This window comes from Hyalella azteca, unplaced genomic scaffold (assembly GCF_000764305.2).
Source record: "Hyalella azteca isolate HAZT.00-mixed unplaced genomic scaffold, Hazt_2.0.2 contig3406, whole genome shotgun sequence".
NCBI lineage: Eukaryota > Metazoa > Arthropoda > Malacostraca > Amphipoda > Hyalellidae > Hyalella > Hyalella azteca.
Window position 1 is genome coordinate 154,152 of NW_025933656.1, and position 14,222 is coordinate 168,373.

The following is a 14,222-nucleotide window of genomic DNA, read 5'->3' on the forward strand; positions in this document are numbered from 1 at the left end:
GTTAAGCACAGAAAAAATTGGAGCAGTGAGTTGAGTGTTCGAGATCGCAACAAGCTCTGAAATTTTTGCTATATTAATTAAGAATCAGCGAGAGGTCTAACCATGGTTGAATAACGGCCTAATCAACGCTGACACCGCTATAGTGCTATACTATAGTAAATTAGTTTCATCGGTTTATTTCCGCTTTAAATCTCTCCAGAAATTCCCCTGAATGAAGAGTAACGGATCCTGGTCACAATCGATTTGGTTTTGAGGTTGGCACAGCAAATGGATTTAAGCATATTATCGGTCGTAGCCGCACACCCCACTGCGTCGTCCGACTTTGAGCCGTCAGTGTATATATGGGTCGAATTTGTATGCTTTGTAGTTGCGTGGTCAAGGAAAAGGTTTTTCATCGCAGTTGCCTGCAGCTCGGATTTTAGTGGGAGATTTTGATCCGGGCAGAAGGTGCTGATGGGGATTCGCCACGTGGGAATGTCTTCGAACGTGACGGGCATAACCTGCATCTGTTGGGCCTGTGTTGCTGCAAAGAGTGCATCGTAGTCTTCAGATGATGGGATGTTATATGGAAATGGGTTTGCTTGGTCTTCGGTCATTACAGTGAGCCATGTTGGAGATAACGGTAGTTGTTTGAGGCGAGTGATCATCTGTAGCGTAAGCTGCGCTCGGCGGAGATACAATGGTGGTTCTCCACTTTCTGCATAGAGGCTGATGGTGGGGGATGTTCTGTATGCTCCAGTACATATCCTGATGGCAGCGTTGTGGACTGGGTCTAGTAGCGCTAGTGTGGTTTTTCTGGCATATTGGTATATGATACACCCATAGTCTAACCTGGCTCTTAGTATGGCCCTGTAAAGGCGGAAGAGAGTTACACGGTCAGATCCCCACGACTGTCCGGTTAGGTGCTTCAGCAAATTCATCCTCTTAAGGACGCTGCCTTTTAAAGCCCGCACATGGGGTCTCCATGAGAGTTTGTTGTCCCATATCATACCAAGAAATTTGGCTGTGGGGGACACAGCGACTTGCTGGCCTTGTAGGAAAAATGGAGGGGGTTGTTCTTGAGAGCGACTTCGCTGGAAGTGCATAGCAACGGTTTTGTCGCTTGAGAATGAGAATCCGTGAGCCGTGGTCCACTGGTTTGCGCGGTTTATGGCAGTTTGTATTCTGCGTACGAGAGCGGGTAAGTATCGAGATGAGGCATAGATCATGAAGTCATCGACGAGAGTGAGAGTGAGCGTCGACGAGAAAATGCGCTCTCAGTCACTCACTGCAGTGAGTACTGAGTTATATTTTTTTCAACTGCAACGAACGAAGCTAAGCCAATACGTGCCTTTCTGAAATTTTGACCCGTCTGAATTTTTGGAGCTCACAGCAACCGAAAAGAGCATTGCGTATCAAAAATAGGATGTAAATGAGTAAAAGATACCATTTATTTGAAATTGTTTTTGTTATTTTGTTTTTAACTGAGGAACATTCGGTTTATAAGCTGCACTTATGAGTTTACTTATACACAATAGATTATTCTTAGTCATTAGATAATTGGAGCTGTCGTTGTTTATAATGTCCTTAATATATGTGCCGGTTCTACATTTGAAGTCGCATCAAGCAACCCAGTTTTAATTTTAATTGAAGAACCTGGCAAGGTAATGGAGTGCGGAATAGACGTTATTGTGTTGACTGTTATACATGGAAACTTAGACGAGTAGAGTATATTCCCATCTGCATTACAAGTTCATTTTGAAACTCATCATGTACATCCACCTCGGTATTGTTTTCGGTCTGGTGCATTTCAAGGGAACAATTTTTGGTACTATTATGAAAATTCACTTGGTATATTCCTGTAGAAGTGAAAAGATATTTGCGCAGGATCAGTAATCTGGGTAATATTTGCAGTTGAGCGAAACCATTCTTCCGACAAGAGTTAAATAAAGCCTTTTGTTACGATCAATTTTTGGTATACAGTTAAATAATGTCAGAACAAATACGAAAAATTTCATAATTCCTGTGTATAGATTAAAAGCTTAAAACGATGGGGAATGTGAATAAACGCGAGGATGCTAATATGAGTAACGTCTGTTCAAGAGACAGTAGTTGAGACAAGGCACTGATAAAGAGCACTGAAGTTGAGGGCTTCACAAGGCAGCAAGGAAGACAGGAATCTCATTATAAGCTTTAGTTCATTAAGTCAATTCCAGTTATCAAGCCTTAAGTCAAAATTGTAAGCTAATATTTCAGGTTTTTAAAACGATCAAAAGATCACGGTCATCTAAAGGCAGTCACAATTAAAAAGTGAAACATCTCGAGTCAAGTTCAAGTTCTCAACGTTAAAGGGGACGAAAAGTGTTGGGTTATCGGGGCTACAAAATTAGGGCGTTATTTCCTCTAGAAATAAACAAAAAAATTTAAGCCTGCCACGAGAAATATCATGAGCCTGCGTCCTCATACAATTAGAGATACTGATGCAATGTACCAGTTGATCGCACAATTTTATTATCTTCAAATATAATCTTAGGTATAAGACAAAAGACAACATTAACCCAAACAAATAATTGTACGTCAGTCCAACATTCACGGACAATCAACGGATGAATATATGACGTGAAGCCATCTGCAATAGAGCAGAAGTGTTTGCTCGCAGACGGTAAACTAAAGGTTTAAACGGATGACAAAGGCGGCGCAAAAGTCTAACTAGTGTGACACAGCACAGCTGCGTTGTGTTTAAGGACTTATTTGAAATCACCAGCAACATGAACATTATTTTGACAAGGAGAAAGGCAGCGACCAGTTGCACGGGTGGTGAAGATATGAAAAACAACTCGGCTAGATTGCCAACCTGAAATGAAAAGGATGCATGCTAACTTGAAATGCACAGATGGCGATTAAGGATTAGAAATATCAGGTTAGAGATGATCAAAATAACGTAATAAAATACAGTTGTTGTGACAGTAGATTGCGACACTCAAGCATTTATTAGAAATTAGTTGAATTCTAAAAAAATCCAAAACCTTGTCTCGAGAATGGAAAGGAATAAAAAAAGTCAGCTCGTATAAATTGGAGCGAGACAGTAATGATAACGGGCGAGAGAACATCTACCCAAAGAGCAAAATCTTCCAGAGTCATTTAATCACCTGTGAAAAAAAAACACAGTGGTAATGAAGAAGTAGTCAACGAGAAGAGAACGCGCTTACTCAATGAAGAGCAGACATGAGCTTGTGAAGTGAGACTGTGCGACGAGAAGCTTGATACTTCAGGATAAATCTTGATGTGGAATTCAATTCAGAATGCCGAGCGTTCCCCTTTAGCTTGAACTCAAGAATGATTGACACGAAAGTTTAGTTAGAAACCGTGACCGCTACCGTTAGGTTCGCACCGGAGAACGCACAGCGTTCGTCATTTACAAAGTGCCGGAAATATTAGATGTGCGTGGCAACCTCGAACAGCGCTTGGATTAAGCAAGCATTTCCATTGTTGATAGTGCATATATCCGATAATCAAATCGACACTAAAAAAACTTTGGCACAACGATTCCTGGTAAGTTTAAAAAAGTCGTCGTTAAGCAATGAATGTAACTCGTACGTCTCCGCTAAAATACTCAGGATGGATTTTTCGAGGAGTGGAGGGTTACAGGCGTAGGAGTTTACAGTTAAGCCAAGTACACACAGTACACATTTTCAGGGACATACGGGATATAATTTGTACCGAGCAAAGGAGATGAACTTGTCAATGAATACATCCATGATACATAATAACAATATCTAGAAGTAAAATAAATCTAATAACCAGTATATCCAATGCATAGACAAACGGCTATGAGGGCACATACAATAACGCAATAAAATCTATTATCTCCGCATTGAGAACAATACTATAAATAACTATGTCTATAATAGAAGCAACAAAACTGGAGAAAATAACGTTGTCAAGTCAACATAACTTAAGTGTAGGAAAATGAGGTGTGGCTGGCGGGGCACAGAACTTGTCCTTTAAATAATATGCTTAACACCAATCATTTCTCACCCTTTTTTAACAGTTAAAAACAACTGGAGAAAATGGAATGAAGCTTAACAAATGCCTACCACAAGGCTCAAAATGGAGATTTTTTTTACGCGTGTTAAAACAAAAAATGCGTGCCAAAAAATTTTTTTGGCGCGTACCAAAAAAACCCGTGCGTAAATTTTTTTACGCGTGCCAAAAAGAAAAAGATTTTACGCGTGCCAAGTTCTCTAAAACTGCGACCAACTGAACGCACAATAAAGATGTCAGAATGCATGGCAACAATTTGTTTTCAGCTCAACAATTGAGTGTCTGGGCGCTTTGAAACAGAAACTGGATTGTAATAAAAGTCGGGCGCCCATAGGATCGATGCATGGGAAATGAGTGCCTTGGAGTCGAGAAGGAGGTATATACAGAGGCCTGATCTTGTATCCTACTCAATAAGTTCCTTCTTAGCTGTTAATTTAACACGGGATAATATGAAGGCAGTACGAACAGAGAAGTATTTACGAACAGAGGCGTGCAAGTACGAACAGGCAGTACGAACAGCGAGCATGCAAGAGGTATTTTGTACAACAAACGCAAGCAACATAATCATATAACTGAGAAGTCGAAAGAAGAAATGAGAGTTCTAAAGGAAACCCGAGCGGTTAAAGAAAAAGCTGAGGTCTAAGGAAAAGCTGCATCAGATCCTAATTATTAGCCGTACAGGAAATGAGTATTCAGAAGCTGCCATTTTATTTCTCTGTTGCTGACAATTTTGCGATAGGATACGAATGACGAAAAATGCGACAAAACGTAAGACTGCGGTGGAAATTCTGTCACAAAGAAGTTCATCTCATGGACTCTCCACTCATTTATGCGCCTAAAAAAGCTGAAAAATACAGAGCACGCTAAATCAGTAAAACACCAGGCACAGTGTAAATAAATATATCGGAGTAAAGCTGCCAATTTTAAAGATTCACATTCCCTTTAATAACATTGTCCATCGAACCGATTTGAATTCTACAGGCATAATTAGGTTTTAATTAATTAAGTTTTCACTGTTAATGCATAAAGAAACAGCAAAAAAGTAAGATCTTTTGGATAATTTAAAATTGTAACACAAAATTGTAGCATGAGATATAATATTCGTGCCGATGAAGATGGTAACACTTCTACAGACGAATTAGTCACCTTTGTCCTGCATTTACAATTATAAAAGAAACAATTTTCCCTAATCTCATGAACAGAGCCAATGTATAGCTTCAGACGCACGATGATCTAATAAAGGGAACATAAGACGCAGGCAAGAATAAATATCATGCAACAGATCCAGGGCAACACACAGCATGCGTTGCCTACAACAAGTCGTCAATAAGGCACTGAAGGAAGCTGCACACAGTCTTGTTATGGGGGCAGCAACGTACTGACAACCATGCAGGTTGCTGAGGAATGAATCAAAGTGAAGGTAGCTGCGAACAAACAACGATGCAGGCAACTGAGGAATGCTTCAAAGTGAAGGCAGCTGAGGAATGCCTCATAGTGAAGGTAGCTGCGCACTAACAACGATGCAGGCAACTGAGGAATGCTTCAAAGAGAAGGCAGCTGAGGAATGCCTCATAGTGAAGGTAGCTGCGCACTAACAACGATGCAGGCAACTGAGGAATGCTTCAAAAGAGGAGGCAGCCGAGGATAAAAATGCAAGCAGCTGAAGAAAAGTAAGAAGAGCAGGCAGAACAGACGCGGAGGAAGGGGGTTCACGAGACCCTCCTGAAGCAGATGAAGGTTCACGAGACCCTCCTGAAGCAGGTGGAGGTTCACGAGACCCTCCTGAAGCAGGTCGAGGTTCACGAGACCCTCCTGAAGCAGGTGGAGGTTCACGAGATCCTCCTAAAGCAGATGGAGGTTCACGAGACCCTCCTGAAGCAGGTGGAGGTTCACGAGACCCTCATGCAGCAGGCGGAGGCTCACGAGACCCTCCTGACGTAGTTGGCAGGCAGCATGCCGGAGGCGTTGGTGCGCTGCACAGTGCCGGTCATCCAGCCCTCGTCGACGTCGCTGCAGTTGATGATCAGGTCGCCGTCTCTGAAGCTGATCTCGTCCGTGTCCGCGGCGTCGTAGTCGTACAGAGCCTGGTAGCAGCGCTGCAACAGACGCTAACAATGAACAAATATCATCAAATTTAGAGTTATGAAAATAACTCAAATTAAATTCTCCTAACAATGAACAAATACCATCAAATTTAGAGTTATGAAACTAACTCAAATTAAATTCTCCTAATATGAAGTAGGAGAATTTAATCCTCACAGTAATGGTACAAACATAGGGTATTATGGATACAGATGGAATCATAGATTCCAATCTGTATCTATAATACCCTATATTGTACTACCGGTATTGTCATTTCAAAATTTAAAATTCACTTGTTGCAAAACTCGTCCTCTACTTGATAATGAATGAAGTTGCATTCGAAACGTCGTAAAATTAAAATTATAATAAAATGTCCCTTGGAAACCGGATATTTAACTTTTTCAGTTCCTATCAAGAGCCTAATTCGCCGCATAAAGAAAAACAATAAGAAAATTGTAAATAAGAAATACTCTCTGGTCTTCAATGAAACCTGCATTAATATACAGATATATATATCTTGGAAACATGAGTCCATATCTTCAATGTATGCATTATTTGAAACAAGGGATCAACATAAATTTGTGAGTAGAACCAAATTATGTATCAAGATAATTCTCACCGCGACCAATTAGCCACACTCACCCCAATATTTGTGGGCTGCATAGACTTGCGTGGGCTGGCAGGATGACCAGCGTTGTACTGCTGCTGGGGAGCATGCTGCTGCATGGCATGTTGATGCTGCATAGCGTGCTGGTGCTGCATGGCTGGCTGTACCATGTGGGGTTGCTGGTGCATGGCAGGCTGCTGAGGGTGTTGTGTAGGGTACCGTGGAGCTCCTGCTTGCCCTTCGTACGGCTGTTGCGGGTAGTGGCCGTAGCTGGAGGGCGGGTGTTGCTGGTGACGGTAGGGCTCAGGGTCCTGATGATATTGCTGCGTCGTCTTAGCTGGCATCTCCCGGCCATAGCCTCCCTGTGCAATGTATCAATATTAAATTAGGCATACATAACATGAACAATGTTTTTGCAGTGAGCCAAGATTGGTTGAATGTACTATTACTAATGATTAGGACAATATGCCAAATCATCACACAGAAAATATCCTTAAATTTTCTGAAATTTTGATGGAATAACTTTTCAACTTCTCGCTTTGTTGGCTGAAGCTGTACGAAGTTTAGGAAAAACGCCTTATGTGGTCTGAAGATGATAGTCTTGACCATGAATCGACATACTTGATACATTTTGTGATGTCGGATGAAGTTCAACTGCACTACTGAAATTTGGGATAATTTTTAACGCAAAAATTTTCCCCACTAAAACCTTATTTTAAAGCGTCCTGCACCTCACAGTAAGCGTCCTGCACCTCATAGTAAGCGTCCTGCACCTCACAGTAAGCGTCCTGCACCTCACAGTAAGCGTCCAGCACCTCATAGTAAGCGTCCAGCACCTCACAGTAAGCGTCCTGCACCTCATAGTAAGTGGGGGCCCCTGCAGGCTGCCGCTGCTGCTGCTGCCACTCCGTCGTGGGGTCCTGGTGACTCCTAGCGCGCTCGCCGCCGTATCCAGCATCTGGCAACACCAACATCATGTCAAATTAAAGTGCATTATGGGATTAAGAGCATAAATAAAGCATTGTATAAATGTATATATAAATCTAACATCAGGGAACACCTACAGAAGTGTCAAATTCAAAATAATCTGATAAGTATGAGTATAAATCCACCACACACGCAGATATGACTAACTTTTGAATAGTAATGTGCATAAAAATATAAATAGATAAAAGGAAATAACTGACTTGTATGAGGTGCCCTCTGTCCAGGATTCTGGTTGTGGTCACGCTGAGAAGAAATTTTTTCAGCCTGGCGATGACCATGTGCCATGTGCTGACTCTGGGTGTTGTTGTTTCTCGCAGAGTTGCTGGAGTGCTGCGGCTTGCGCTGTGGAGAAGCGCTGCTCTCGTATCCGTAGCCTTGCTCGCTGTAGTAGGCATTGCTGGCTGCTTGAGGTGACGCATCAACAGGCTTAGATATGTGCAGGTTCTGAAGCTGTCCAAGCTGCTCTTCGTAATACTGCTGGTCATTCAGCTCAGAGGTATCTGCACACAAAATTTAGCAATAGAAATTATACATAAAGCAACTCAACAGAACACATGTGAATATAAGGCAGCAACACAAGTAAGAAAAACGGAATTCATTCTTTAGAAATGTAACTTTTATTTCCAAAAAATTTGTCGACAGTTATAAGACTGCTTTCACAGTCACTTCAAAGAGTTAATAATTTACTATATAAAACTAATACTCACCACTTCTTTCCATGTCCATTGAACGGTTCTTGTCCATTTCCCTCTTCTTCCAGTCTCCATGGTAAGCAACATTGCTGCAATACACGCATTAATTCAATATTAAAATATTTAGTTCTATGAACATCAACAACAAAGATAATCAATCAAAATAAAATTACAATGGTAAACAACTTCACCATCAAATATATAAATGAATTGCATCTGTCAAAAAATTTGAAAAACCCACCTGATGTTCTTAGTGTTGGCCTTCAGCCGCAGGGTTTCAGGATCATCAGCAACAGGAGTGAACTTGGATTTGGTCTTCTCAAACTCGGCATGATATTGTACCTACAAAATATGACTAGAGATAGTAACTCGACTAAATATAGACGTGTCTTAATAATTGAAATATGTCACCTTTACATAATCTGGTGTAAAATTGTTAAAATTTGGCATTGTTATGGTTTTCATATCTTTGAAATTGTGTGAAATCGTGAAACAATCTGTCAACTAAAAAAATAAAATTGGAGATGCTGACATTTACCCGCATGATGTGCAACTTGCTAAAATGGAAAAAAATAAAATAAACAAACAAAAGCACAAGTGGGTGGAAATGAAGAAACTCCTCTCTGCCTGTCTGTAGGGATATTTCTTACATCTATGGATATTTCTTATATACATGGATAAGAAGATTACATAATGATGCAATGCAACTCTGTCATAGAAAATATGGCTCAGGAATAGTATTTAGTTACTTAGGTGATAATAACATTGTAAGAGAAAATTTTAGGAAAACACTTAATTGGTACTACACATAAGTATAGAAGAGTAATGGATATTCAAATATTTTACAAACTGACTTCTAACAGATACTTTCATAACAAAATTTACCAAAAAAGTGACTTCTAATAAGTCACAAAAAATTTGATTTACTATTAAAATACTAATTACCATGGAATTTGTTCACCATATTGTTCATTTTTGATGGTTCTACTCATGGTTTTTGCTCCTATGATGAAATCTCAGGATGAATACAAGCAGAAAATAATCATAATAAATTACAGGAAAAAAGTGAATCAGGCTTTGATATGATATCACATTTCAGGTGTTGCAAAGCCTTTATTTACTGGAGCATACAGAATTGATACACACACAGAATATTTTATACATCACAAAGACGCATCAAATATTCATCAATATTCACAGTGATGCATGAAATAAATATGTATTTATTGTATAACATTTTTCATTTTCATTAAAAATGTACAAAATATTTGATGCATATACAGAATATTTGATACACATAAAGAATATTTGATTTATATCTGAATTAAGATTAATTTAGAATACTTTAAAAATATTCACACATAAAATGTTTGCACAAATGACAAATCTCAGTTGATAACATTTGATTTGAAGATATAGAGAAACAACCAATGACATTATGAAGAAAAAAGAAGTCATCACACTCACATTACTTTGATTCTTTGTGTTTTCTGCCAGGCGTTTCATTTCAGGTGTCTCAGCAACAGTGGTAGCTTTGGCTTTGGGAATATGACTGTAAAATAATTAACATCATTTATAAAATAATGTATTCTTGAGCCTTGTGATCAGTTTGACTTCACACACAATACAATCTTACTCCAGTGACCATGCTCATGCTGAAAAAATAGTTAACCAGATTAATCAAAAGGTCTTCTAAATCAGTCAAAATTCAAAAATAAAATAGATTTATTTTTTATTCAAATAAAGCCATTATGGCACTTATCTCGTATCTTTTGGCACTTATACAGGGAGAACATTTTGCCTTCAATAGAATGAAAAGACATCTATGAAATGAGTCACCCTGTATGTATTCAACATTCATGGCATAAACAAAAGACAAAGGCATCCATGGCACAAACAAAAGAAAAATAAACAAAAGAAAATATAATTCATTTTAATTTCTATAAAACATCAAAGTATGGGTACTATTCATCATATCCTTACTTAATTATTGATGGAAATCATTGATACTGGTATAGGTATGATTTGCAGTTGACTTACGCCTCACAGTAGGGGAGCTTGTTGAATCCTTTGTAGGTCTTCATGCTGAGTGTCATACTGCACTCTTGGCACTTGAAGCAACTCTTGTGCCATAACTGTCAACACAAAACATATTATTGGTCACAACACAATATCAGTGCTTGAGGCATAGCACCTCACATTGAAGGACCATATTTTCTTTAGGTTTTCCCACAGGGTTTTGGTCAAAGTAATTTGAAAAAAGGAGATGAAATAATATCATTTGTTGATAAAAACATGCAGGTAAAACATACAATAAGTGCTTAAGAAACAATTTGTGTTTGCATGATCACATTTGCTTTAGAACAGTGGTTCCCAAAGTAGGTGATATTGTCCCCTTGTGGGCAGTGGAAAAATCTGGGGGGGCAATGAGGGAGAAAGAGGCATTATGGGGCAGCAGTCCACGAAGTCTGTTTGTACATTTTTTTCAGAAGTTTGTACATTTGTTTGACAATTTGTACACAACACGTGCAGAACACAACTCCGACTTGAATAAATTTTCACGAGCTAAAAATCACCATTTGGTAATTCGGAATTATATTCAAAATTTCGTTCAAATCTGTACAGTAGTTTGGAAGAAATTTTTTATCACTGCGAATTTCAGCCCATATTGCCATATAACTCTCAAACAAAGATGAAATTTAAAAATTTGTCACAGGCTAATCATCACTGTTAGGTCCTAATAAATATGTGTTCCAAGTTTTATCAAGCTGCATTCATTAGTTTGGGAGATATTCATTGGTTACTGAATTTGGAGATTGACCGTGAGACCGGCTGCAAATTTGTCCAAGCCATCTTGAATTTATAGTGCTGAAACAGTTAAAACTGTAAAAAATATATTGGTTTGCTAAATAGGCTCTTTTTGTGAAATACACATTCGTGTTTAACCTTTCTCATCAAAATTGCAGCAAACTAAATATCAAGAAAGAGGTGTTGGTTTTTATATGCGTCTGTCTGTGGGGGGGGCGATAGAGATTCACTGGGGAGCTAAAGGGGGCACTAGCCTGAAAAAGATTGGGAACCACTGCTTCAGATTTATCCACAATATTTTTATAAAAAAATTTACAAAATGAGACAAAATATTCTCATCAAATAGATGAGATCCATTATTGACAAAAATTTACTGAAAGACCATAGGCATTTGGAAAATTTTCCATATAAGTTAATTTTTCAAGTCTAAAATATTTATTGCAGTGGACAGTATGCCCAAAGAGCAATTTGTTTTAGGGTTAAGTTACATACAAATGTAAGAAAACCAACACTTTTCAAAGATATTAACCTTGAATTACCTTGCTGAAAAACTAAGCTTGCACAATTTAACATAACAATGATAGCCTAAATGATGCATAAAAATCAGATAAAATCCCAATAAACAATTAGAACTGATCTATGTATATCATAAGCTCATAAATATAAGATGAATTGTGACTTGATCCTTTACCTGGGAGTGTACTTGAGAGAAAAGTGACATAAGAGTAAAGAGTAAACTTTTAATAAACAAGGGTCTAAGTCACACTAGGGCCAATTGAGAAGTCTTGGCAGAAAAATTGTATATCACAAAGCATATCATAGAGCCCCAAAAAATTTCTACCTAAACCAAGAATGTATCATTATATTCAGCTATAATTGAAAATCTAGATCAAGTTGAATGGTTTAGGCTTATCTATCACTTCAGCTCTTACCTGAACTTTAATTTGAATTGCAAGCTTTGCTTTTCATAACTAAAACCTTGAGAGTACTGATACACAAAAACTTTGTTTTCAGGCAAAATTTTGTAAAAAATCAATTATAATTAATATACAAATTTGAATTCAAATAAACCATTAAACCGATGATCTAACCAGACTTACCTTGTCAAGGCATTTAAGCTCCTCTATAGGATATACAGTTTTTTGGCACCTTGCACACTGCTTACTCATGATGTATAAAAAAATCAATTGAATCAAAATTATTCTAAAAAAATAAAAAAGAAGAAACTAAAAACTCTGGAAAATTGGCATGGTAAAAATTATTTTGAAGAGAGATCAGAGATTTCTACAAGCCAACATCACTCTACTGTCTATTAAGTCAAAACCCAGGCATGGTAAGGACAGCATAATACAGGAAAAATATAACTCAGTACTCACTGCATTAAGTGACAGACTGACAGAGAGCTCATTTTCTCATTGATGAAAATGTGGTAGTCATGGATGGATGGACAGACTGACATGACGAGCACAAAAGCTCCTTATTTTTCATAAATGAGAAAATGCGCTAATGAGGTACGGTACCGTAAATGGTATATAAAGCTTCTATCTAGAATGTGGATGCTTTTTCACTCATAAAAAGTAACTAGCTCCATAATCACAGATTTCAGTAAAATTTGAAAGCTGAATAATAAAACAAGTATTAATCAAACAAAGCAAATAATAATCTTGTATATATTTGTCAAAGTTTGTGTTTATTTGAACTCTTGTGCTGTGACATTGACATATAGAGGCTATTGGGGACTAATATACAGAAGGTACCATTCTTGTCATGTTGAGATTTCTGCAGGATCTGAAATTTTATTTGTTAAGGGGACCATTTTGGTCCCAGAAAAACTTCTACATTTATCACCTGATCATTCTGAAATTTCATACACATACTTAAGTAACAAAGAACAATTTGATCTGGTGAATTTTTAGAAATAAATGCAGTAAAGCATGAAATTATTAGGGAACGCCAGAAAGGGAGTACTACTTTGAAAAAATTATAACTTTTGCAAATCACATGCTACAATATTGACACATCTCATTCAATTTGTAACAAAATTATCTAGCAGCTCTAGAGCCCTGGTTATTGTTTTCTCCATTGTTTTTCTATTATGCGCGTTTTTACATTTACACCCCCATTCCCCCCATCCCATATACAAGTCAAACCATGAGCAAATCCAAAAAAAGGGCTCCTAGGGTCGCTGGTATGGTCTTGGGGAATAGAATGATATGTCTTTCATTGCTCAAATACTGTAGAAGTTATAAAGTATTTAGAGTAAATAAAAAATAAAATTCAAATTTTTTAAAAAACTTAAGGGGACCGTCTAACCTAAAATTTTCAATTTAGGCGTTTTCCACTTTTTGGGCTCATCTTAAAGCTCACTTTTCAACGCATTCAACGGTACCAGAATCATCCCTGTGCGTCAAAAAATGATTTCGTGACAGCTTCCCAAAGAAGGGCAGTTTTTAGGCCCTTTAAGAAATGTCTATGGGAACTAATTAGAGGGCTGGACAAACTATTCCCCCCATCCCATATACAAGTCAAACCATGAGCAAATCCAAAAAAAGGGCTCCTAGGGTCGCTAGGTATGGTCTTGGGGAATCGAATGATATGTCATTCATTGCTCAAATACTGTAGGAGTTTTAAAGTTTTTAAAGTAAATAAAAAAAAAAATTCAAATTTTTCAGAAAACTTAAACTGAAAAGATGTAAAGAAATAGATGGTGATGATGTGATCATCAAATCAACCTTTTGAACCAACTAACACACACAGACATGCAGCTTACATCAATTGATCATTGATGAGCAAGATTTATACCTTTAAATTGATGCCATTAATTGGCCAGGTAAAATAATTGTCTGCTTTAAATTAATTGGTCAATTTGCAGTAAAACAATTGTCTGCTTTAAATTAATTGGTCAATTTGCAATTGTGTATGCATCATGGATTTTTAGACCAATTGTTGTGTACTAAAATCAACCTAGTGAAACAAACTAACACATGCATAGTTGGCAGGCCTGGAAATGTCCTATTTTTTTC

At 37.9% G+C, this 14,222-nt stretch overlaps 1 protein-coding gene across 1 annotated transcript; it reads right to left on the reverse strand.

Annotated features, from left to right (window-relative positions):
- Nucleotides 1–1,428: 1,428 nt before the first annotated feature.
- On the reverse strand, nucleotides 1,429–12,420 carry LOC108677499 (LIM and SH3 domain protein 1). Its single transcript, XM_018165723.2, has 9 exons — nucleotides 12,300–12,420; nucleotides 10,432–10,526; nucleotides 9,859–9,943; nucleotides 8,633–8,733; nucleotides 8,407–8,480; nucleotides 7,900–8,199; nucleotides 7,570–7,670; nucleotides 6,748–7,074; nucleotides 1,429–6,119 (listed from the first exon to the last, which is right to left on the reverse strand). The coding sequence occupies exons 1-9, from the start codon at nucleotides 12,366–12,368 to the stop codon at nucleotides 5,943–5,945; spliced, it is 1,329 nt and encodes a 442-aa protein (XP_018021212.1). The 5' UTR covers nucleotides 12,369–12,420; the 3' UTR covers nucleotides 1,429–5,942.
- Between the last annotated feature and the right edge of the window lie 1,802 nt (nucleotides 12,421–14,222).

What these genes read in the sequence shown, in the direction of transcription:
- LOC108677499 (XM_018165723.2), bottom strand. Translation starts at nt 12,368, where the DNA reads ATGAGTAAGCAGTGTGCAAGGTGCCAAAAAACTGTATATCCTATAGAG. An exon ending in AGCTTAAATGCCTTGACAAG is followed by an intron (nt 10,527 to 12,299) that starts GTAAGTCTGGTT and finishes TTGTGTTGACAG; the next exon opens with TTATGGCACAAGAGTTGCTT. An exon ending in ACAGAGGGCACCTCATACAA is followed by an intron (nt 7,671 to 7,899) that starts GTCAGTTATTTC and finishes TGGTGTTGCCAG; the next exon opens with ATGCTGGATACGGCGGCGAG.